This window comes from Triticum dicoccoides, chromosome 7B (assembly GCF_002162155.2).
Source record: "Triticum dicoccoides isolate Atlit2015 ecotype Zavitan chromosome 7B, WEW_v2.0, whole genome shotgun sequence".
In the NCBI taxonomy this organism is placed as follows: Eukaryota; Viridiplantae; Streptophyta; class Magnoliopsida; order Poales; family Poaceae; genus Triticum; species Triticum dicoccoides.
This window is the reverse complement of record NC_041393.1, coordinates 217161210-217186183: the sequence shown is the minus strand read 5'-3', so window position 1 is coordinate 217186183 and position 24974 is coordinate 217161210. Positions and strand designations below refer to the sequence as shown.

The 24974-nt window shown below is 43.2% G+C and overlaps 1 protein-coding gene and 1 long non-coding RNA gene across 9 annotated transcripts; both read left to right on the top strand.

The window, feature by feature from the left end:
- Positions 1 to 306: 306 nt before the first annotated feature.
- Positions 307 to 5355, top strand: LOC119342144. 7 transcript variants are annotated; one of them, XR_005165409.1, is made up of 7 exons: positions 314 to 970; positions 1039 to 1170; positions 1828 to 2122; positions 2914 to 2970; positions 4132 to 4312; positions 4408 to 4510; positions 5019 to 5355. It is a non-coding gene; the product is annotated as an uncharacterized LOC119342144 (long non-coding RNA). The 7 variants fall into 7 exon arrangements; XR_005165404.1 differs by having other exon boundaries at positions 317 to 970; positions 1828 to 2006; positions 5019 to 5351; XR_005165407.1 differs by having other exon boundaries at positions 307 to 970; positions 1828 to 2006; positions 2277 to 4312.
- Positions 5356 to 19889: 14534 nt separating this feature from the next.
- LOC119338421 lies at positions 19890 to 22607 on the top strand. 2 transcript variants are annotated; one of them, XM_037610739.1, is made up of 4 exons: positions 19890 to 20166; positions 20250 to 21470; positions 21730 to 21848; positions 21938 to 22607. In XM_037610739.1, exons 1-4 carry the CDS (start codon positions 20028 to 20030, stop codon positions 22331 to 22333), a joined length of 1875 nt encoding a protein of 624 aa, XP_037466636.1. In that variant the 5' UTR covers positions 19890 to 20027; the 3' UTR covers positions 22334 to 22607. The 2 variants fall into 2 exon arrangements, with proteins under 2 accessions (XP_037466636.1, XP_037466637.1); XM_037610740.1 differs by lacking the exon at positions 21730 to 21848 and having other exon boundaries at positions 21938 to 22075.
- Positions 22608 to 24974: the final 2367 nt, after the last annotated feature.

The window sequence follows — 24974 nt, the reverse complement described above, 5'->3', positions numbered from 1 at the left end:
TTGCTTCAAGTGCTTAGTGATATGCTCCAAAAACCCTCAACTAGTTTCTCATATCCACATTTAAAACAAAAAAGAGGCTAGCCAACTCACCTCCAGGAGGCTCCCCCGATTCGATCTTCCTCGGCCGTCCGATCTGGCCATCTAGAGTGTCTGAACCGTCGGATCTTCACCTGCAGTCAAACCTAATTTTACCTCACGGTCGTTTTCGTAGTCCAATGACAAGTGGGCTCACGTCGGGTGCTCGTTGGCTGGGTTGTCTGTTTCGGCGTGCAGGAGGATTTTCCCAATCAGCTCGGGCGCTCCGCACCCAATCACCGGTGTCTCGCGGCTCTCGCCCCACCCCAGCCACCAAACGAGGAACCCTAGCCTCCTTTCTCCATCCCCTCGACCCCCACGAGCCGCTGCACCCCTCCCTCTCCCTTCCGTGCGTGCGCTCGGCCAAGGATGCCGCCGTCGCCCTCGGCTCCTCCTCCACCAACTCGCCTTCACCAACTCGCCTTCCCATCGCTCGCGCGCATGTCGCCGCCGTCGGAGAACAGGCCAGTGCGGGTCGCTTCCTCCTTTTCCTCCCGCCGGATCTAAGGCGCGCGGCCGTGGAGGCGAGCCTCTCCGGTGGCGGCGGCAAAGGGTGACCACATGGATCGGTCCCTGCAGGAGAGAGAAGATGGAAGAGAGGGAGAGCAGGAAGGAGAGTAGGGAGGCCCAGTGGCGGACGGGAGAGGGTTACCGACCGGCGCCGGCGAGGTCAGGTGCGACCTGGTGGTTGGTGGCGGCTCGATCCACTCCTGGATCCTTCTTCTTCCACTTCCCCACTGCCTAACACCGAGGAAGAGGGCTGGCTAAGGAAGAGGGCGAGGACGCGGGGATTGAAGAGGGTGTTCCTGCGTTCATTGCGTGGCCAAGGACGAGGACGACGACGTGGGGTGGAGCATGTCATCCCTCTGGTTATCACCTTCCTTTCTGCTACTGGGTGAGCTTCTTCTCCCTTCTCATCAATGAGAGGTAGTTACAGTAGTTGATGTTTTGCCTTGCTCCCAGGCTGAGATGAGGGTTTTCTCCACCAATTGTGGTGGCCTGAGTCAGAGATCGACAGCCAGATGCTTGTGGCTACCACACAAAACGTGCTCTCTTGCTGACCTCGAGGTCCAGATGCAATGGATTGTCTCCAAGGTATCTAGCCCACTGTTCCTCTTGTTTCATATCATATGTGTTGGTCTGATGTGTGTGCAAGAGAACAAAATTTGAATTGGGGAAGGGAGCTTTCAGACCAATCTAATTGTCATTCCGTATGCAGATTCTTGTTTTTGCTCTTCTCATATTTTAGGCTGGGTGTATAAGCACTAAGATGGGTCTATTAGCAATGATACAGTGTTAATAATGCCTTGCATTTTGTTCTTAAAGTGTGGATCATTGGAGCTATCATGAAGATAAGCAAGCTGCTGCCTTCAGCAACGTCACATTTTTGTACTGATTAGTGAACTGGCAAGATAGAAAAGTAATTCTTCTACATCCAGATGAATGGGATGGATAGTAGTTCTGCTATGCAGAATGGTAGTGTTTCCTACACGATCTTTTGTTTGTCATGTATGCCATCACTGAGTATTGTAGAGGCTGTGCCAAGTAAAAAATTAGTATCTGAGCAATTAGTACTGGCAGGCCTTCCTTTTGCCTGCTATAACCACATGGTGCCATTATGTGCTTCTGTGTATGGTTAGCTACCAAATTTCAGTTAACCATGCTTTCGAGTATAATCTGGGGACTACTTTCTGAAAATTGGTAGAATGTGTGATTAACTGATGTGCGTCATTTCTTTTGGTCACCAAGTAGGTGTTTCTCCGACCAGCAACAACAAAACTCCGCACTTTCTCAATTGTGTTGTGATTGGTTCATGTCCACCAAGGCCGTTGCGTTGGTCGCGGTACTCGGCTTCCTTTGGGTTTGCTTGCTGTCGATGAAGAAGAAAGGTGTGAACCATGTGAAAATGGACAAACCCACAGTCCTAGATGGTAATGAAAAAACTGACACCAACTAGCTCACTCTATAAATTTTGTCTAGGCTCAAGCTAACTACGTATCTGCACCACAATCGCTCGCTGGGGATATAGATGTATGCCTAACATCAGGTTATTACCACACCATAGTAGCTGCTCGCTGGGAATATAGATATATATTTCATTTTGCAGGTTATGTGCCAAAACATGATGTATAGAACCATACTTTGTGCTGTCTTGATTTTAATACTTATGTATGAACTCCTTATTCTAGCCTTTTCATCAGGATTAATGAGCAGTGGTGATGCATCACTTCCCTAACAACCTACAACTAGCAAAACTGAGGTTATGAAACATCATTGTCAATTGTCTTCTTTATAAATGTAACCCTGTCCTAAAAGTACTCTTGCACGGCAGAATTATCTTCTTACATGTTTGGTCACAATATAGCTTTCCTGAAATCTATTTTGCTTTCAGTTTGAATTTGTCATGACCTGGATAGATATACTCTAGACCTTGATATATGACTACGTAATTGAAGAAGTGGACATCTTGGTCATTGCAAATTTTCTCTGTTCATTTTTAAAAGAGCGGATTACAATTCTCCAGGAGCAACGCTGCTGTGGTAGCTATCCATCCATCTTGCTTTTTAGAAAACTTGCGACCACAAAGGCTGAAGTCGCCACCCTGTAATGTCGCGCTGATGGTAGCCCATACTGCTTTGCGATGAATAATATCATAACAGCTAATGTTTGAATTTTCCATATTGCTTCAGCTAACCTGTGAATAGGTCTGCACTCTGCGCATACATATTTGTTCAATTCCTTATTTCTATAAGGTTTATGTAATTATGTTTATGTTAGAAGGTTTAGATGCCATACTTTGCATGGACTGTTACTAAGAGAAATTTATGTTGTTCTTAGGTACCAATCAGGTTATTGATGCCGCCGGATAGCTGTCGTTGGCTATAATGTGATTAGGTACCAATCTTGTTATTAAAGTTGTTACGGTATATGATGCGGCTACATAATTATACTCTTATATGGTCAGCCAAGTGTTCTTCTGGATATACCTTTGTGCAATGTATAACTGAAGTACGATCATTTCCTTCAATACACTAAGCATACTATTAAAATTTTGTGTGTCAGGCCTTAAGAGTAGATTGCCTTTTCTGTACTTTTGTGTTGCTTCATCCATTCATTATTTATTAACATGTTTACACTTCATTGTTAATGTATGGTTGTTTACCTTTTGGTGTCGACTTTCGACTTACTGATTTGTGCAATCAAATATAGAAAAGGATCTTGTTTCGGACACGACAGCCTTGCTGATGGCATGCTTGAGTTACCTCGCACCATCATTTGGCCTTTCAAGCACTTGATTTGCATTTTTTTGATGTAATCAAATAGTGTCCCTGCATCTTAACAAGCCACCCATTTATCATGTGTAATGTGTCATTCTTTCCTTTTCTTTTCCTGGAGTTTTTTCGCTAAACATCAATGCACTTATGGATAGTACATTGACGCTGATGATTCTATCTTCTTTATTTGAGAATATGATATTGTACATGTATTGTAGATTGGATTACAAAATAGTGGTTGTAGTTCTTATGATTTGCAGTAGCTTAGGTATGGTGTTGTGGCTTTAGCACATAACATGGATCGGTTTTAATATCCTGTTTGTGCTCGTCTTCGCATTTTATAGGCAGGTTGTCTGGGATAATTTATACTTTTGCTAAATTACTGCTAAAGTGGTTTTGTTGAGAGTTGAAACTACACCAATGTTTTGCTTTCTGCTAAAGTCAAAGATATTGTATCCTTGAATGTTTTTCAATTACCAACACATGCCAAATTCTGCATATTCGTTAATGATTTCAATGCCTTCTGTCAGTTTTGCACTATGGAAGTCATTGTTTGCTATATATTAATATTGGCTAATTGGGTTTAGAAAGCACTGTATATTTTTGATATGCTCTGAGTTGAACATGTTTCAGTATGCAGTGTACATGGTACAGGCAGGTAAGAAAACAACCTTATTTTAGGCTCAGGCCTGACTAGCGATTAAGTCATTAAATTTTTGTGGGCAGGTAAAAGAGCAGCCCTATTTTCGGTATGCTTGACTTTCAGTATTTTTGGTCACAGATTTGTTGATCTTCTGTACTGCCTCTATCAAAATATTTGTACAAATCCAGACTACAAAACGTCTTATATTTTGATAGAGTGAGGACTACAGATGGTGTTGGTGGTAACCTGGGGAAGACTTATCGACGTGGATACAGCCACATTCCTTGACCGAAATGATCCAAACTATGATAGTAACAAGGTAATACTTCATGGTCTTGACCTACACATTCATGTCGTTTTTTCATGCAATGATGAACCTTCTAATCCAAGCAAGGGTCTTCTTTATGTTTGCAGATAGTTTGGTGCTCTCATGGTTATTTTGTAGAGATTGTCCTTCTGTTCATTATTTGGCAATCATCTACTGCAGCTCAGCTACTGTCCAGCTGCTTCCCTTATGGTGAGTGATTGATGGTGCATGTTTTCCTATTAGTTTCTCCTGTATGCCAATGTCTCAATTTATCTTGCCGTTTTGCATTTCTCTAGGCCTTTCATTCTCACTGTGATCCCCTGAGATGCCTTGTGTATTTGCTTTATCCTCTACTTCTGATAATGCAAGACAGATCAAACCAACGCAGTAATCCTCTGATCCTTCATTATATTCTGAAAAAAACACTATGATTTTCCGTGTCAGGGTAATACTATGTCAAACTGATGCTTTGCACTACATGTTCAAGTGTATACCCTGACAATATTGGGCATTTGCATTGTCCTTTGCTTTATTTGTTCATACCGCATTGTTTTTTTAGTTATAGCCGGTTTTATTTGCTATTCAAACCCATCCATTTGTCTTGTTTTCATTTTTTTCTTACAAATTCTTTCTAATAAGATGTCTTTTAGTTGTGTATTTGTTCTCTTGATTTCATTTGTTTCTTATGCAAGGGTTCTCTAAAAAATTATTTTTGTAGGCAAGACAAAACTGAAATGGGGATCTCGGACAAGTGCAAGGAGGGAAGCTGTCGTAAGATAGATAATAAACTTGCCTCCGCTCTGACAAGAGCATGTTCGTTCAGACCTTTTCTTACTAAAAGCTATTTATCTATAGCAAGTATTTCCATTAGAACTATCAAATTCAAACTCCTAGATGTCTATGTCAGCATGTAGAACTTTGTCCAGGCAAAGATATCCCCTCTGATCTTTTTGTGAATCCTTCCACACTTCTTTGTAAAGTGTTACTGATTTTAATAAAATCTCTCTATTAAAAAGACAATATAATTCAAGCTACTAGAGTAGCTTGTTCATTCAGACCTTTCCTTACATTTTAACTATGACAGTGACCTCTTTTATTTGTCTATGTAACGATCATATGCATAAATAGTTGAAAATGGTGTATGAATGGCGCATTTTAGCTACTTCTTACCATGCACCTAAATGATTTTTAAAACTTAAAAGATAGTGAAGAAATGCAAATTGTCTCAAAACACTCTGTGTTTGAATTTGGACCTTGCGCTATTTGGTTCTATGTTATTCTAATAAGATAACAAAATATGCATGCCCACAACACTTCGTTTTTCAAAGATAAAGTATCCTTCATTTTTCATCTTCACGGGTTTGAATTAGTACCTAAGTGGTTGCTAAAACCTAATCCTATTACAAGTCAAATATTTTTAAAACACGTCATGTTGACATGGTATTTGTGTTTTCTCAAACATAAAGTTATTGAAAAAATGCAAATATTTTCAACGCGCACATAGTTTCAATTGAGGCTCTGCGCGGTTTTAAATTTGTTACCATATGTGTTTGCCCACAACTAAACCATGAATTTTCTTTTCAATGTGAACATGGATTTAGCTTGTCTCTGCACCATTTGGCGCAAGGGATTTTCAAGCAAACATCGAATATTTTCAAGCACATAATCATATTTTCAATATATCATGGTTTAACACATGAGCTTTCTATTACCAATATCGAATACGTTCTTACAAAATGAAACTATTTTCATCGACAACATGGCTTTAGCGGGTCTCTGCGCCATTTGGCGCAACGGGTCAACTAGTATGACCTAAACCTAAAGTCAAACTCGGCCCCACCGATTCTTTCTATCCGGCGCCACCGAGTTCAGATGTCATAGCCACTGCCACAAACCCTAGGCAAATCAGTCTCACCGATAGGGATCTCGGTCTCACCGAGATGGGATTGTAATCTCTCTGTTTCCCTTCGTAACGTTTCGGTCTAACCGAAGTGAGCGATCGGTCCCACCGAGATTGCAAGGTAAACTCTTTGTTTCCCTTTCGTAACATTTTGGTCTCATCGAAAAGAGCGAATCAGTCCCACCGAGTTTACCTGACCAACTCTCTGGTTAGCTAATTACCAAAATCGGTCTCACCGAGTTTGTGTAATCGGTCTCACCGAGATTACGTTATGCCCTAACCCTAACCATATCGGTCCTACCGAGTTGCATGTCGGTCCCACCGAAATCACTAACGGTCACTAGGTTTACTGAATCGGTCCGACCGAGTTTGTTGATTCGGTCCCACCGAGATTGGTAAATTGTGTGTAACGGTTAGATTTTGTGTGGAGGCTATATATACCCCTCCACCTCCTCTTCATTCGTGGAGAGAGCCATCAGAACAAACCTACACTTCCAACTTACCATTTCTGAGAGAGAACCACCTACTCATGTGTTGAGGCCAAGATTTTCCATTCCTACCATATGAATCTTGATCTCTAGCCTTCCCCAAGTTGCTTTCCACTCAAATCTTCTTTCCACCAGATCCAAATCCTGCGAGAGAGAGTTGAGTGTTGGGGAGACTATCATTTGAAGCACACGAGCAAGGAGTTCATCATCAACACACCATTTGTTACTTCTTGGAGAGTGGTGTCTCCTAGATTGGCTAGGTGTCACTTGGGAACCTCCGACAAGATTGTGGAGTTGAACCAAGGAGTTTGTAAGGGCAAGGAGATCGCCTACTTCGTGAAGATCTACCGCTAGTGAGGCAAGTCCTTCGTGGGCGACGGCCATGGTGGGATAGACAAGGTTGCTTCTTCGTGGAGCCTTCTTGGGTGGAGCCCTCCGTGGACTCGCGCAACCGTTACCCTTCGTGAGTTGAAGTCTCCATCAACGTGGATGTATGATAGCACCACTTATTGGAACCACGACTCAAAAATCACCGTGTCTCCAAATTGCGTTTGAAATCTCCAAACCCTTCCCTTTACATTCTTGCAAGTTGCATGCTTTAATTTCCGCTGCTCATATACTCTTTGCATGCTTGCTTGAATTGTGTGAAGATTGCTTGACTTGTGCTAAGATAGCTAAAATCTGCCAAAGACGAAAATTGGGAAAAGGTTTAGTTTTTAATCGGTCAAGTAGTGTAATCACCCCCCCTCTAGACATACTTCAAGGTCCTACAAGTGGTATCAGAGCTTTGATCTCCATTTGCTTTGATTTCCATAGCTTTTGGTGGTCATAGCCTTGGTTTCACAACCTAGGAGAGTATGGCGTCTAGCGAGGGAAATTATCACCGTAGAGGTCCTTACTTTGATGGTACTAATTTTCTAGTTGGAAGCATAAGATGAAAATGCATATTCTCGGACATAACCCCGCCATTTGGGCTATTGCGTGTATTGGCTTGCAAGGTGAATTCTTTGATGGGAGGGAACCAAACCATGAAGCTAGTGCGGATGAATTGAAGATGCTGCAATACAATGATCAAGCTTGTGATATCCTCTTCAACGGATTGTGCCCCGAAGAATTCAACAAAATCAGCCGACTTGAGAATGCAAAGGAAATTTGGGATACTTTGATTGATATGCACGAAGGTACCGACTCCGTCAAGAATCCAAATTGGATGTGCTCCAAAGTCAGCTTGACAAGTTCAAAATGAAGGATGGTGAAGGTGTCGCTGAAATGTACTCTAGGCTTGCTCTTATCACAAATGAGATTGTGGGCTTAGGAAGTGAAGAGATGACCAACAAATTCATCATCAAGAAGATCCTAAGAGAATTGGATGGAAAATATGATACCGTGTGCACATTGATCCAAATGATGCCCAATTACAAGAATCTCAAGCCAACGGAGGTCATTGGAAGAATTGTTGCTCATGAGATGTCACTCAAGGATAAAGAGGAACTTCACAACAAGTCAAGTGGTGCTTACAAAGCCTCATGTGAAGCCCCTACATCATCAAGTGAGAAACAAACCTTCAATGAAGAATTGAGCTTAATGGTGAAGAACTTCAACAAATTCTACAAGAGTAGAAGCAAAGAAAGAAGCTCCAAGTCAAGGTATTACCATGACAAAAGATCTTCCAGTCAGAGCACAATTGCTACAATTGTGGGAGACCCGGACACTATTCAAATGAGTGTACGGCACCCTGCAAAAGAAGAGAAGATTCTCCCAAGAGAAGAAGTAGAAGAGAAGAATCACCGCCAAGAGAGATAAGGAGTAGAGATGATCGTTATGAACGAAGAACATCCCGGAGAAGCAAGGATTTGGAAAGGAAGGACAAGTCATCAAAGAGCTACACAAAACGAAGACATCAAGCTCATGTTGGTGAATGGGTATCCGGTTCCGACTCTGAACATCACTTCGAGAGAATCTATCACTTCAACTCCGAACATACTCAAGATGAAGGTGTTGCCGGTCTAGCACTTGTGTAGACCAACTCCTACGACATATTTGATTCACCAAATGAAGGAATTGGAACATGCTTCATGGCTAAAGGCCCTAAGGTAACTCACCCCGAGTATGTTGATTTCAATAGTGATGAAGATGACTTGTTAGGTGATGATGATTTACTTATTGACAACTCTAGTGATGAATACTATGATGAAACGTCAATTAATCATGCTAAACAAGATAAATAGAATGACAATGATAAGGAGAAGATTGAGCTTCTAACTAAAGAACTAAACACTCCTAAGTTAGCTCATGAAACTATCTTCGAAAATCATCGAGAACTTTTAAGGGCTCATGAGAAGTTACGCTTTAAAAAGCTCAATCTTGAGCAAGAGCATGCGTTCCTAAAAGCAATCAATGATGATCTTCGCAAGAAAAGTTCTTCTTACATTGCCAAGCGTTTACTCTTAACTACTTACATGCCTCAAGTCAAGTCTAGTAACAAGAACAAGAAGGAATCTTCATCTAGTAGTAACAATAATCATGCTAAATCCAATATTGTTGCTTCTAGTAGTTCTATTGATTCCACTAATGATTCTCTTAGCCAAGTTACACTTGAGCAAGAAAATAGCTTATTGAAGGGAATTATAGAGAAATGTGTTTACAAAAGCCTTGCCGGAAGTAAGCAATTCGAGGAAATTGTACACAAGCAAGGAAGGCACCGGAAGAATCAAGGTGTTGGTTTTGAATGAAAGTTCAATGCCAATGGAGTTGAGTGGGAAGAAGATCAATACCCCAAGACGAAATTTGTTCCTCAACAAGAGATGTATGATCCTACTTCTTTCAAGGGGACACAAGCTCAAGATGATCTTCCACCACAAGACCACAAGCACAAAGGCAAGGACAAGCTTCAAGAGGAGATTGATGCATTTGAAGAAGCTCCTAAGGCCTTGGTCAAGTGGGTTCCCAAGACTACGTCAAGTTCTACTTCATCAAGCACAACTACAACTCCAAGGATTCCCATCAAGATGATGTGGATCCCGAAGAAGAAGAACTAGAGAGTTCTTGAGGGTGACTCCGCCAACATTCTTCACTCATATCATTATGGCAAGGACAGGTGCAATCAACTTCCACATCTTGCACTAGTTCAAGGAGTCACAAACCCTCATGTTGGTAAGGCAAGGGACAAGGTAACCTAATGCTTTCATGGACATAATCTTGTGTGTGCTTTACTCTATGTCTATGGATATACTTGTTTGTTCCTTGTGGGACTAACCCATGTAGGTATTGAAAGTGCAACTCACTCCAAAGGATAGCTCCAAATGATCTACATCAACGTTGAGCATCCACATCTTCAACACCTACATGAAGTCATCATCGACAAAACCCAAGGTTAGTTCATCCCTCTAAGGGGGGATCTCACATCTAGGGGGAGCTTAACTCTAAGAATTGAGTCAAAGCAACTCTAATGATGTGAACACATCAATGCATTATGTAAAAGTGGTAACCCCACTTGAGCTTAAACGATGAGTATGACCTATGATCAAATGTTCTCATTTGACTCCTAAGTCAATATACTCATATATAGATGACCTAGTCATCGCCAATTGTTTGATAGATGCTACAATTGGTTGTGCATGTTTTGCCACATATTTCATTTGCCATTTTATTGTGTGAGCATGTTGGTTGCATATTTAACTCATTCGAGGACATCCACTTGTTGCTTTGATTGATTGGTCTCTTTTTCTTTTGCCAAGTGGATGGACAAGAATGCCTAAGAACCTTCTCTAGATATCTATGCTTTTCTTGTCTCAAACTCTATTCATGCTACATCACAAAATTTGATCAAGTCAGATTTGAAACACTCTGTGTGAGGAGCACTCGGAGTCCCCGATTTGTCATGGACTTAAAACTTCCAAAACTTCTTTCTGTGTTTCGGTCTGACCGATTCTTCCATTTCAGTCATACCGAGATCACTAAGTCGATCTAGGTTTTCAATTTCGGTGCAACCGATTTGAACTTTTTGGTCTCACCGATTTGCTATAATTGTCAACAGTTATGCATCTCGGTGCCACTGAGTTGTTCCACTCGGTCACACCGACAGGGTCGGGCTATATATACACACGGGCAAAAATTTGGAAAATTTTCTCCAAACCTCTTCGCCCGCGCATAGCTCGCTCTGCCTCCTAGGTCTCCGGATCGTCGACTTTTCATCGCCAGCCACCTCCAGTCGCTGGTCTCCGCCGCCGTCAACGGAATTCATCCCCGCCGTTGCCGCCATAGCGAGTTCATCACCAAACTAGGGTATGGACTCGATCACAGTGCTATCCCCATCCAATTCCTAGCACATTGTGTTGATTATGATTCTTGCCACGATTGAAACACATCTATCCAGTCAAAACTATCCTTAGATTAGATGAGATTTGAAAATTTAGGGTTAGGTTTCCGCCAAAACCATCTTGGACCCACCGAGTTGAAAAAACTCGGTGCCACCGATTCGGCTAACGCCATTGCACAAGTGATTTTCGGTCTGACCGAGAATTACTAATCGATGTGACCGATTTTAGAACTCTGTGAAACCCTAGCAGTGTCGGTGCCACAAACTATGACTCGGTCTGACCGAGATCACTAGTTTAGGTTCCAAAAGCTGCTTCGGTGTCACCGAGTTTACAAATCGGTTGATCCAAAATGCTTTCTATGGAAAACTAAAACTAAGTTTTTGAATCATTCTTTTGCAAAAATCTCTGCATTTTGTGATGCTCATCCATTCTATCTCATCTATAACTATTCACAGGGTCAGCAGTCAGTGTTTGCAGCATGTCAGACCAAAGTGACAGCCAGAACAGGGAAGCAGAGCAGATTCACATGAGTGAGGGCACTAGTCCCTCTAGTTCCTCAGATGAGGGCAGCAGAAGCACTCCTAGCAATTTGCCCAAAGCAGCCACAAGAGCCAGGAGGAAGAGAACCTCAGACTCTGAAGATGATGACTATGTGGCAGCTGAAGATGAGGCTACTTCCAAGAAGGTAGTGCTCAAAAAGGAGTATGGCTCAGCTAAGTCCACAAAGCCTGGACTGAACAGGAAGGTCCCTTCCAAGAGGACGCCTATGCTTAAGGTCAGAGGATCAACACAAGAACCTGAGAAACCTGATCCCAAAGAGCCATCTGCAGAAGGAAAGAAAAAGAAGGAAAGGGTCAGAAAGACTATGGCCAGAGTTGTTGGACAACCTTCCATGATGGAAGAGGAGGAGGAAGAAGAGGTTGCTGCACCAGCACCCAAGGCACAAAAGCTGATGGGTGATGCTATAAGGTGAGGGGCTGCATCATCTAAGCCTAATGAAGCACCCAAAGCTGCCTCCAAGGCCAAGTCTGCACCTAAGAGGAATACCAGGAGCATACTAGCAGCTGAGAAGAACAAGGCCCCAGTGCCTGAAGTTGCTGCTGAGGAAGATGATGAAGGACAAGTCCCGAGGAAGCTCAAACCCAAGATTCCAGACCACAATGATGCTCATCCAGTGGCTGAGAATATGAAGCTGAGAAAGGATGCTGGGCTCAGGCAGTGGAGATTGTCTGATCCATATGCAATCAGGAGGAGAACTGATGTTGATTACAGGTTCCACACCAAGGAACAACTGGACTTTTATGAGACTGTGCTGTTGGACAAGAAGCCCATAGTTTGTGACATGAGGTGGGTAGATTGGAAATACATGAAGGAAAATGAGGATCACTACCCAGGAGTATTTGACAGCTTTAAGGCTTGTGGAGATGATGAGTTTGTTGGACAGAAGTTCACAAACTGGAACGATGAGCTAGTTATGCAATTCTACTCCACAGCTCACTTTTATCCTGATGGCAGAATAGTCTGGATGTCTGAAGGTACAAGGTACCAATCAACTATTGAGGAATGGGCCAATCTGATCAATGCCCCAGAGGAGAAAGAAGATGACTTGGATGTCTACTCAAAGAAGAAGAAGATCACAATTCTATGTCACATATGTACAAGGAGATCCCAGACAAGGCACTTGAGACTTTCAAGTTTGGATCTGTCCATTTTCTTGTGTCAGGGCTGCCAACGATTAACTAGATCCTAAGGCACACTCTCTTGCCCAAGTCAGGTGACCACAACATGATCAGAGGGCATGCAATTAATTTGCTACACATATTTGATGTGCCACAGAAATTCAAGGTCATGAGCCTCATAGTTGAGACCATCAAGAGGACAGCAGCAGACCAGAAGAGAAGTTGTGGGTATGCCCCACAAATCCAGGAGCTGATCAACTCAAAGATGGGCACATGCAAATATATGTTGGATAAGGAACATTTTATCATCTATCCAGATTTTGAGGACAATCAAGTTGTCATGAATGAGAATGAACCATCCTCAGTGCAAGCTCAAGAGAAGAAGAAGGCAAAGAAGGAGAAGGCTGCCAAGATGCCAACTCTAGAGGAGGCATCTGAGTACTTTTTGAAGAGCAAGCAAAACCAGCTTGGTTACTTGATAGCATCAACTTTGAGGATTGAGAAGGGGTTGGCCACCCTAACTCAAAACCAGGAGAGCCTGGAAAGAATCATGGAACAAAAATTCTATGATTTAGATGTCAAAGTAACTGAGATTCAGTCAGTTGTGGAACAGCTACAGGATGACATGCAGGAGAGGAAGGGCAGGACAACTACTGATGCATTTGCCAGAGTGCCTCGAGCTCAGAGATCAGTTGCAGAGCCAGTGACAGACACCAGAACCACTTCATCTGCACCAGCTACAACTCCAATGCAACCAGCTCCAGCACCAACTCCTTCAGCTCCTTCCACATCAACTGAAGTCTTTGTCCAAGGAGCCATCTCTACACCACCAACTGAAGACCAAGCCTGAGAGACGACATAGTACTGTGCACTTTCTAGGAACTTTTTGGTAACTTGTTGCCAAAGGGGGAGAAAAATGTATAGATCAAAGGCTTCGAGAGAGAGAGAGTTTGCTTTTGTTCTCTCTTGTCTTCATGGTTGAACTGTATTTTCTTTTGCTTGATTGAGATACTATGCTATTATCTGTGAGACAATGATGATCATGTGTTTGATCATAAGCTACACTTATGCTTGTTAGATGATATTATCTTATTTATCTTTATATGATCATTCACTTTGCTTGGTGATGAGTGCATGTATTCAATCTTTATTATTTTGAGCGCTCCACCAAGATGTATGTGACATGGAAGAGTAACCCATGAGCCTAATTCCTTGTGCATTTGCAGTCCAAAGCAAATCTTAAACTATGCACAAATGTAGGGGGAGCTCTTGCTTATCACATACTTCTCAAAGCAACGATGTTTTTCAATCTCATTATCATTTGTCAAAGCTTTGATCTATATGTTGTCATCAATTACCAAAAAGGGGGAGATTGAGAGTGCAACTATCCCTAGGTTGTTTTGGTAATTCATAACAACATATAGCTCATTGAGCTAATACTATTCCAAGACAAATATTTCACGAAAGCTCAATGAATGGCATGGCATGGATGATGAAAGTGGATCCCTCAAAATACTAAGGACAAAAGGATTGGCTCAAGCTCAAAAGCTCAAGACTCTACATTTTATATTTTAGTGATCCAAGATCACATTGAGTCTATAGGAAAAGCCGATACTATCAAGGAGGGCTGAGGTGTTGCTTGATGAGTTTCTTGCTTCAAGTGCTTAGTGATATGCTCCAAAAACCCTCAACTACTTTCTCATATCCACATATGACCTAAACCTAAAGTCAAACTCGGCCCCACCGATTCTTTCTATCCGGCACCACCGAGTTCAGATGTCATAGCCACTGCCACAAACCCTAGGCAAATCAGTCTCACCGATAGGGATCTCGGTCTCACCGAGATGGGATTGTAATCTCTCTGTTTCCCTTCGTAACGTTTCGGTCTAACCGAAGTGAGCGATCGGTCCCACTGAGATTGCAATGTAAACTCTCTGTTTCCCTTCCGTAACATTTCGGTCTCACCGAAAAGAGCGAATCGGTCCCACCGAGTTTACCTGACCAACTCTCTGGTTAGCTAATTACCAAAATCGGTCTCACCGAGTTTGTGTAATTGGTCTCACCGAGATTACGTTATGCCCTAACCCTAACCATATCGGTCCTACCGAGTTGCATGTCGGTCGCACCGAAATCACTAACGGTCACTAGGTTTACTGAATCGGTTCGACCGAGTTTGTTGATTCGGTCCCACTGAGATTGGTAAATTATGTGTAACGGTTAGATTTTGTGTGGAGGCTATAGATACCCCTCCAGCTCCTCTTCATTCGTGGAGAGAGCCATCAGAACAAACCTACACTTCCAACTTACCATTTCTGAGAGAGAACCACCTACTCATGTGTTGAGGCCAAGATATTCCACTCCTACCATATGAATCTTGATCTCTAGCCTTCCCCAAGTTGCTTTCCACTCAAATCTTCTTTCCACCAGATCCAAATCCTGTGAGAGAGAGTTGAGTGTTGGGGAGACTATCATTTGAAGCACAAGAGCAAGGAGTTCATCATCAACACACCATTTGTTACTTCTTGGAGAGTGGTGTCTCCTAGATTGGCTAGGTGTCACTTGGGAGCCTCCGACAAGATTGTGGAGTTGAACCAAGGAGTTTGTAAGGGCAAGGAGATCGCCTACTTCGTGAAGATCTACCGCTAGTGAGGCAAGTCCTTCGTGGGCGACGGCCATGGTGGGATAGACAAGGTTGCTTCTTCGTGGACCCTTCTTGGGTGGAGCCCTCCGTGGACTCGCGCAACCGTTACCCTTCGTGGGTTGAAGTCTCCATCAACGTGGATGTACGATAGCACCACCTATCGAAACCACGGCTCAAAAATCACCATGTCTCCAAATTGCGTTTGAAATCTCCAAACCCTTCCCTTTACATTCTTGCAAGTTGCATGCTTTAATTTCTGCTGCTCATATACTCTTTGCATGCTTTCTTGAATTGTGTGAAGATTGTTTGACTAGTGCTAAGATAGCTAAAATCTGCCAAAGACTAAAATTGGGAAAAGTTTAAGTTTTTAATCGGTCAAGTAGTCTAATCACCCCCCCCCCCTCTAGACATACTTCAAGGTCCTACATTTTGAAATGATATTTATATCAAAATCTTACTATATCCGCGAATTAACTTGCACGCGTCTAGTGAAAACGTCCGTAGCACACGCAGGCACGAACGTGAGTCTCGCTAATAACAAACAGTGCCTCCCTGGAACGCACCACCGCAACTCTCCACAACAAAGGAATGAGTTGACAAGGAAAACATTTCCATACACACCGTCAGGAGTGTGCCTGTTTGCATTAGTAACACAGTGCCAACTCTGCTTCACTTCGACGCACCTCACAGTGACTCGCCAGAGAAAATGCATGTAAAACAAACGTGACCAAACGTTACTCTGGCTAATGAGAAGACTTGCCTTCGCCAGATTCACGCCCATTCCTCTCCAAGAAAATGAGTGAACGGAATCATCTAGAAATACAGAAAGCATACACCCGTGGTAACGAGACCCTGACCAATGCGGTAACATGCTTCCCTTGGGTTCATGTCCATGCCTCTCCAAATGAACTAGCGAACGGAATCATTTGGAACACAAAGAGCCATGAAACGTGACTCTGAGTAACGCCAAACCATGCCCCTATGGATCACACAACAATACTAAAATAAAAAATGCAAACATCCCACAGACTAACAGTTAAGAAGGCAAGCAAAAAAGCAACTCATTGAAGTACACAGAAAGTTGCACCAATCTTGATGTCCAAACGGACGGTCGAAGATTTGAGACGCTTCGCATTTTTCCATAGGAGGGTGGGCGCTGGTGGCCTCACTTCCATGCGCCTCACCATGGAACGTCATAGAAAAAGTCTGTAACATACGCAGGCATGAACGTGACTCTGGGTAACACCAAACCACAACCCCGTGAATGTCACCACACTGAACTAAAAAAACGCTCCGGTAGTTGAGCAAGCAAGGAAAAAAAACAAGCCCATCAAAGACCATAGAAAGTTACACCAATCTCGATGTCCAAACGGACAGTCGAAGATTCGAGATGGTTCGACCATTTCCCTCTCTCCCTCCACTACTTTCTTGTTTTTGCTTTCGCACCGAAAATCTCGGACACTTCACTAGTTCCCCTCTCTTGAACACCCTCCTCTCTCCTTCTGCCCCCATTGTCCAATCCAGCAGACCAACCAAAATTCCAAATCGTGTTTGCCTCACCCACCAGCCGCCATCCACTTCAAGATACAGACAGTCAGTCGGTGCCCGGGAAAGCATCAAAAACCTCTCCCGGCGACGGCGACGGCTGACGGCGATGACCCGTGCTCGCGGCCAAGGTACCAACAGAGAGCAAGGATAAAAATGATCCGATGGATGCGGCGAATCCCTCACAAGCAATCGTAGGTAAAAAAATATTAATCCATTACATTCCATTACCACACGTCGATCAAAGCGATTTCCCCCCTTTTTGACGGACATGAACCCTAACCGCCACACAAAACCGTGTTTCCAAAAAGTCTTTCTCGACTTTTCTAGCAAAATTGAAACAAGGTAGGCACGTGTGCAATAGCATGCTACCCTTACCCGTCACAAAATCTGCTCGCAAGAAATTTACCTAAAATGTACTATGCATGCCAGAACTATCTAGGACATCGCTCTAGATTCAAACCACGAGAGCATCCTTAAATTCAAAACCTGGTATTTACAAGAGATTCTATATATCCATTGATTGTACCTATTTCAAACTATGTGCCTCTCTCGTATTAACATCCGTGCTCCAATAATAGATCTAGTTGTGTGCTTATAGCGTGAAACAACCTGTGCCTCTCCGACAATGCCGTTTTTTTGTCCATGGGATGCATCTCCTCTTTTTGCTGTGAAATTCAATTATGCTTCTATTGCTGCTAACGCCCGGGCATTTTTATGCAGCAAGGACTGGTAATAAGGAAAACAGGGTACCTGCAGAACAGCCTGCCATGCAGCAAGGTACTATAAAAGGCTCACACAATCCATATAACAAAAACTATGTAGCAGCAGCAGTAAGTTAACCAATTACGTCCACACAATCCTAAGAAATTACACTTCGATGAAATTTTTCACACACTATGTGTATTATTATTCATCCGAGAGCATTTTATCTTACCCTCTAAACCTTACAGTTATTGCTCCAATTTACAGAATATCATTTGTAGTGTATTTTTCCCTATAAAAAAGACCTCCCTTCACTGATATGGACTTGACAGCATACTGCTCACACCTGACCCTAATTTCTATCACTAATTGGCCCAACCAAGAGTTAGTGGGAAGACTTGATATAGCAAGAAAACAATGGATTGATCGCCTTTTTAGGTCAGGAAATGAAAGAAAAGGGCTATGTTATGAATCTATGTAGATTAAGTTTCAGATTCTTTTTGTGCAATCGTGGAAGACATAGTTTTAAAACTATGTCCCACTTATTTTCATGTTACTTCGTAATCCTATTGTTACATAATCATCGTGCAGGTGACGGAGGAGGAGATATTGAAACGATTTTGTCTGAACTTAATAGTGCATATCCAGAAAAACCAGTCATCTCTCCTGACCCGTTAGAAAAAAGAACGAAGCAGAACATGGACAACGAAGCACCCGAGAAAGTGCCAGCACTAGCTTCCAGCAGGGAGGGCAACAAAAAGCAAGTGACTAGCAACAGAAAAGAGGAGCAATCAGAAACTAAGAATGTCATTCCTCCTAGAGCAAAAAGACAAAAGAGAAAGGACAAAACTCAACTCATCAGCGACGGTGCTACCTTGCAGCAGCAGCGGTGAAGTCCTCTAATGATACTCCCGCCAGCAGTTCCACGCGTCGACAATGAACTAAATAAAGCCAAGAACAAAAACAAAAGACAACGGTTGGAAGAAGATGAGGATGATGCCAGCAAAGAGTCAAAGCGTGATGCTGCCCACGACGATGATGGCACAAAACATGATGATGATGTCATTCGTGTAGAGGGTGATGGCGCCGCAGGGGACAACGGTGGCGCCGCAGAGGACAACAACCATGATGTAAAACCAAAGTTCGGGAAAGCGCGCTTAATCGAGCGCTTATGCGTGCCTACGCGCAAGGCGCTGGCCTACCGCCTCGCATAGGCCATGTGCGCTCGTAAAGGCGCGACGCGCGCCTAGGCGGAGCGCTTTTCTCGCTGAGGCGAGCTTAAGCGCGCGGAACAGCGCGGAACGGGCGCTTAATGGCGCAGAACGACGAGAGGGGATCCATCGGGGAATCGGGCTAAAGAGGCAGGGAGCCACGGGATGAAAGGCAGAGGGTCAAAATCGAGCCCGTGTTAGGGTTAGGGTCTCCTCTCCTCCATTCCTCGCGCCGCCGGACTCTCCTTGGGGCCGCGAGACTCTCCTCGCGCCGCCGGCAGCAGCACGCCCTCCGCCCTGGATCTGAAGCTTCTCCTCGCGCCTCTCCTACTCGGGCCCTCCCCCACACCTCCGGTTGCTGGCCTTCGACCTCATCCCGCCGTGGATCTCGCGGCCTGGTCTTCTTCTCTTCAGGCAGGTGAGCCCCCAGATCCCCATCGATCCTACCTTCTCCTGCTAGCTTCTGCCTGTTGCTGCTTTGCTGGTGCTACTAGTTGCCGCTGAAGTGATGTTAGCTGCTGCTAGTGGTAGTTAGTGGTGCTGTTTACTAGTAGACAAAGTAGTAGTAAAAGTAGTACTTGGTGCTGTTGTTGTTTACTAGTAAAAGTAGTAGTACTTGGTGCTGTTGCCTGTTGCTGTTAATTTGCTGCTGCTAGCTGCTACTGCTGTTTGATGCTGCTAGCCTACTACTACTTGTTTGCTGCTGATGCTAGTTGATGTTGATGCTGATGCTGGCTGCTGCTGCTACTTGTTTGTTGCTAATGCTAGCTGTTGCTGCTGTCTGTGGCTACTAGCTGCTAATTTGTGTTGTTGACTTGTTGTTATAGGATGTCAACATCAGAGAACACCACCGCCCAAACAGAGTCCGAAAGGCCGATAGCTCTGAAGAGGAAATCCAATGATGTTGGATGGAACTATGGGAAACTATGTGATGTCACAAACAAGGAGAGGGTGAAGTGTGACTTTTGTGGCCATATTAGCACCGGAGGAATTAACCGTTTCAAGCTACACATCACAGGCACCACCTCAAGCGTTCTTTCATGTTTAAGATCAACTCTGGAGGCTAAAGCAATATGCCAGAGATCTCTTGATGCATATGAGGCAAAGAAGGTGGCAAAGAAAAAACATACGGCAGAAGTGAGGGCTGATGTGCATGTTACAGCCCTAAATGAAGCAAGGGATGGTAGGGAATCTGTTTGTGTTGGAAGCACATCATCGGAGCCCAACAAATTAGGACCAATGGACAAGTTTGTGCGTCCTATTGATGGTAAATCAAGCAAAGAGGAAGCCTTGAAGCAGCTAAGTATGAATGAAGCACTATTCAAGGAGAGAAGAGGTCAATGTTCACCATATGTTGCTAGATGGGTGTATTCACATGGTAATTCTGGAGTCCTTCATTTCTTTGCTTGCTTGTGCTTTAAATGATTGCTTGATTGCATGGTTTTGTTCCTTTGCTTGTAGGCATACCATTTAATGCTCTTGACAATGATGAGTTTTGTCAAATGTGTGAGGCCATAGGCAAATTTGGTCCTGGATATGAGCCTCCTACTCAATATGAGCTTAGGGAGAAGTTGTTGAGTGATGAATATGCAAGGACCAAGAGTTTGTTAGATGAACGTGAGAAGGAGAAGATAAAGCTTGGGTGCACCATCATGACAGATGCATGGACGGACATGAAGAGGAGGAGCATAATGAATTTGTGCATGCATTGCAGTGGGGGGACAAGTTTTCTCAAATCAAAGGAAACATCTGATGTGTCACATACAAGTGAAGTCATATTTCAGCTAGTGGACAGCGCAATTGAGGAGGTAGGGGCAGAGCATGTGATGCAAGTGGTGACGGACAATGCTTCCAATAACATGGGAGCCAAGAAAATGTTGCTTGAGAAGAGGCCGAAGATCTTTTGGAGCTCTTGTGCAACTCACACTATCAACTTAATGCTCCAAGGAATTGGCAGCCTCAAGAGATTCAAAACAATAATTGATCAAGCAAAGAACCTCACCATCTTCATCTATGCGCATCACAAGACTTTGGCATTGATGAGGGTTGCTACAAAAAGGAGAGATATCATAAGGCCGGGGGTGACTAGATTTGCTTCCGCTTTTCTCACATTGCAAAGTTTGTTGGAGAAGAAAGATGCTTTAAGGTATATGGTGGTTGAAAGAGCTTGGGAAGATATGAAAAATGTGAAAACAAAGAAAGGCAAGGATGCAACGGCAACGGTGATGGATGCAAACTTTTGGAAAGGTGTGCTCCTATGCATAAAGGTGTTTGAGCCATTGGTGAGAGTACTTCGTTTGGTTGATGGGGATATTAAGCCATCGATGGCTTGGTTGTATGGAGAGTTGGTGAATGCAAAGAGGGAGATGAAGGAGGCATTTAACAACTTGGAGAGGAACTACAAAGATACTATGGGCATTGTTGAAAAGAAGATGAATGGAAGGCTAGATTCTCCACTGCACATGGCCGCATATGTGTTGAACCCACACTATAGTTATGCAGATAGCTCCGTCTTTACCACTGCAAATGAAGGATTTCAGGAGTGTGCTGAACAATACTATGCAAATGATCATGATACTTGCATGCTGGTTGTCAATGACGAGTTTCTGAAATATGAAAACAAAGAAGGAACTTTTGGAAAGAAGCTTGCAAAAGCATGTGAAAATAAAAGCTACAGCCCCGGTATACTTGCTTGCTCCTGCCCACTAGTTGCTACTCTTTTCTTGCTGCTGCTATTGAAGTATTGATGCTTGTTTCTTGCTGCTGCTGCTACTATTGATGCTTGTTTCTTGCTGTTGCTGCTGCTATTGATGCTTGCTTCCTGCTACCATGCTACTGCTGCTGCTACCTTGATGCTGCTGCTAGCCTGCTACCATGCTACTGCTGCTTTTTGCTGCTGCTACTACTAACTTGCTACTGCTATATGTTCTCCGATTTCTAGTTGGTTGGTGGAAGCTTTATGGAGGAGAAACACCAAATTTGAAAGAAATGGCTATGAGAATCCTCTCTCTGACCTCTAGCTCTTCTGGTTGTGAAAGAAACTGGAGTGCATTTGAATCGGTATTATCTCTTCTCTCAATTTTGTCTCCTCATTTGTCTCTCGTTTTTGTTTTTAAATATGCTCATGCAAAATGATGTTTAATATGTAGATACATACCAAGAGAAGAAATAGGCTCACAACGGAGCGATGCAACAATTTGGTCTTCATAAGGTTCAACAATAGGATGTTGTCTAGGAAACAAAAGCTCCTAGAGAAGAAGAAATGGGATGTGCTCATTAGCACCGATGCTACCGAAGCTCAAGGATTTCTATTTGAAGGAGGGGATGATTATGCAAGCGTTGTTTATCTTGATGAGGAGGATGGAGATGTTCATCCGGGTACGGGGATATCATGGGATCTACTTGGTGAAGCAATGGGAGCACAAGAGCAACTCCAACTTCGGAGGAGTGCAAGAGTGAGAGACCTTGAGGAGGAGGAGTTTGAATCCGATCATGATGATGAGGAGATAGTGGATGAAGATGAGATTGAGTATGAGGATGATTGAGAGGCATTGAGCATTTGAGCTAGTGATCATTGGCTCATTGCATGATGGTTGGCAGCATCATGCCATTAAGTGATCAAGTTATCATGCATTTGCATTCATGCATTTGTCTTTTGTTTGTTATTTGTTATGTAAGAGACTATGATGGAGTGGTCACGGGTGAGACTATTGTGGATCGTGGCCGTGGTACTTTGGTTTGGTAGCACTAAGCAAGTTTAAGACTTTTATTTGTTATGTAATATGCTTGCTTGTGAAGTTGTGAACTTGTGATATGTTCTACCTATTACATTGCTTGTTTGCTACTTTGCTAGTTTGCTTTGATTGCTCATTCAAGTTGTGAACTTGTGATATGTTCTGCCTATTACATTACATTTTACATATATGAATGATGAATCTGATATATAATGCTTTGCTTGCTCCTTGCTTGTTGGTTGCTGCTGCTAACATCTTGTCATCTTCTCTATGATGTATTTAGCTGTTGCACAATGCATTGGAGGGAGACGATCAGAGGACAACATACAAAGAGGCAGGGGCAACATATTGGAGAGAGAACAAGGTTATAAACTTATAATTGTACCTCCAGTTTACATTCTAGCACTTTTTTATGTCAAACTGCTCTTTTTTGCCCATATCCGTACAATTATATAGAAAACGCATAATTGCGCCTAATTGCGCCTAATCACGCCTAAGCTAGAAAAGCGCAAGTAGGTGGCCAAACGCATAATTAACGCCTAGCGCTTTCTCAAACTTTGTGTAAAACACATTTTCTCTACAGATTTTTGCTACCGCTTTTCACCCATGAAAACCAAACCATCCTCCATAACAAAACCCTCTTTTTCTCAACAGGTAAAACCAAGAAAGAAACGCACAAAGAGGAGAAAGACAAGTGGAAAACAATTGGCAGCACCAACGGATGATGAACAGGAGGCAACAACAAATAAGGACAAATGTGAAATCAAGGCAAGAGCAGCATTTGATCAGGTCAATAGAGCATGGAAATTACTTGAAGAATCACACCGGCAAGATGTTAGGATAACCGGGTTTGGAAGCATAGAGGAATGCCAAATAAAGCGCTCCATCTGCAAACCGCTTGCAACACACATCTACGACAACCTGGACACAGAAAGCATGACAATAACGTTCGGTGAAGCTGATCAGCAAAAAGAAATCATAATAACAAAGGAAGGCATCCACAAGGTGTTTGAATACCCAAACGGTATGCAAAAGTCAGCACCAAGGCCACGGATTTCCACCTATACAATGAGCGAACTGGTCACGGAACTTGGCCTCAAGAAAATGGATTTCCATCATGACGATCTGTTTAAAGAACTAGAAAAATTGGTGAAAGAAGATGATGAACAATCAAACAGGAAATCAGTTAAAATATTTTTCCTTATTTTTTTTCCACAATGTTGTCTGTGGAACAACCTCCCCTACCTTCAGCAAACAAGCCATTATGGTCAAGGACTTGGACTATCCAGAAATGGCAAAGATGGATTTCTGCCAGGTAATCGTCGAACGTATTAAGGAAGGAGCCAAGATATGGCAGAAGCACAGGCTGTTGCCTCAGGGAGAAAAGAACAAAAAGCATCTCAATGGTTTGGCACAGGGACCAGTAATAATGTACCTCGACTGCCTGCTGTTGCCAACCGACACAAAAGAAATGCACAAGATTGCCAAGACAATGGACAAGACATCATTACTGCGAGCAAACCACCTAAAAGAGAGTGACCTAAAGAAAATAGCTAGAGCAGACATGAAAAGGGGCGGAAAAGCACGACCAGATGACTATGAATTTGGCAAGATAAAGGTATAGCCTTATTGAATATATATGCATTATCCCTTATAAAAACGGTTTCGAGTCTAACCAATTCCATTCTGCCGAAACAATGCAGACATGGAAAGGAACAACATATAGGATCTTCTATGTCAGCACAGCAACACCTTCCTATTCAATACAGATGATACCAACACAACAACAGGAGCACCAGCAGACGACCAAGCTACTACCACCTCCAACCAAGCACCAGGAGGAAGCACATGTCAGCATGAGTGGAAGCAAGGAACCAGTCACAGGCACCAGCACAGGATCATATGAAATATTAGGAAGGATAGAAGAAATGTTGAAACAAGTACTCGACGAAACAAAATAGATACCCAGAATAACGACCAGGGATGGACACCAATGCAGCGAACAAGAGGAGGAATTAGATGAAAGAATGAAGAACTCAGTGGTGCAACAAACAACGGCCCTGGTTGATTCTCTCGAACAACTTAGAGAATTTTAGGACATTGTTTGCAGAGTGAGCTTACCAGAAGAGACGACCCTCAAGTTGTAGGATCGAGCAGACGCAGGAGCCACAGCTGCACTTGTACATGGCAACCACACGAAAGAAGTCATAGCCGCAGCAGAACTAGGAGGGAGGAGAAAAAGAAAGAAGGAAGAACAAGACCAACAAAACAAACATGAAGGGAAGAAAAGAATAACAAAATCAAGAACACAGACCTCAAGAATTAGCCAGAGGGAGACAAAAGAACATAACAAGGTGCAAAAAGAGCAAAGCAAGGAGCATGTATCAACCAACACAACAAGTGCCGAAGGACAGCAAGAACAAGGTAAAAAGTAGCTGCAGAAGCAGAGAAT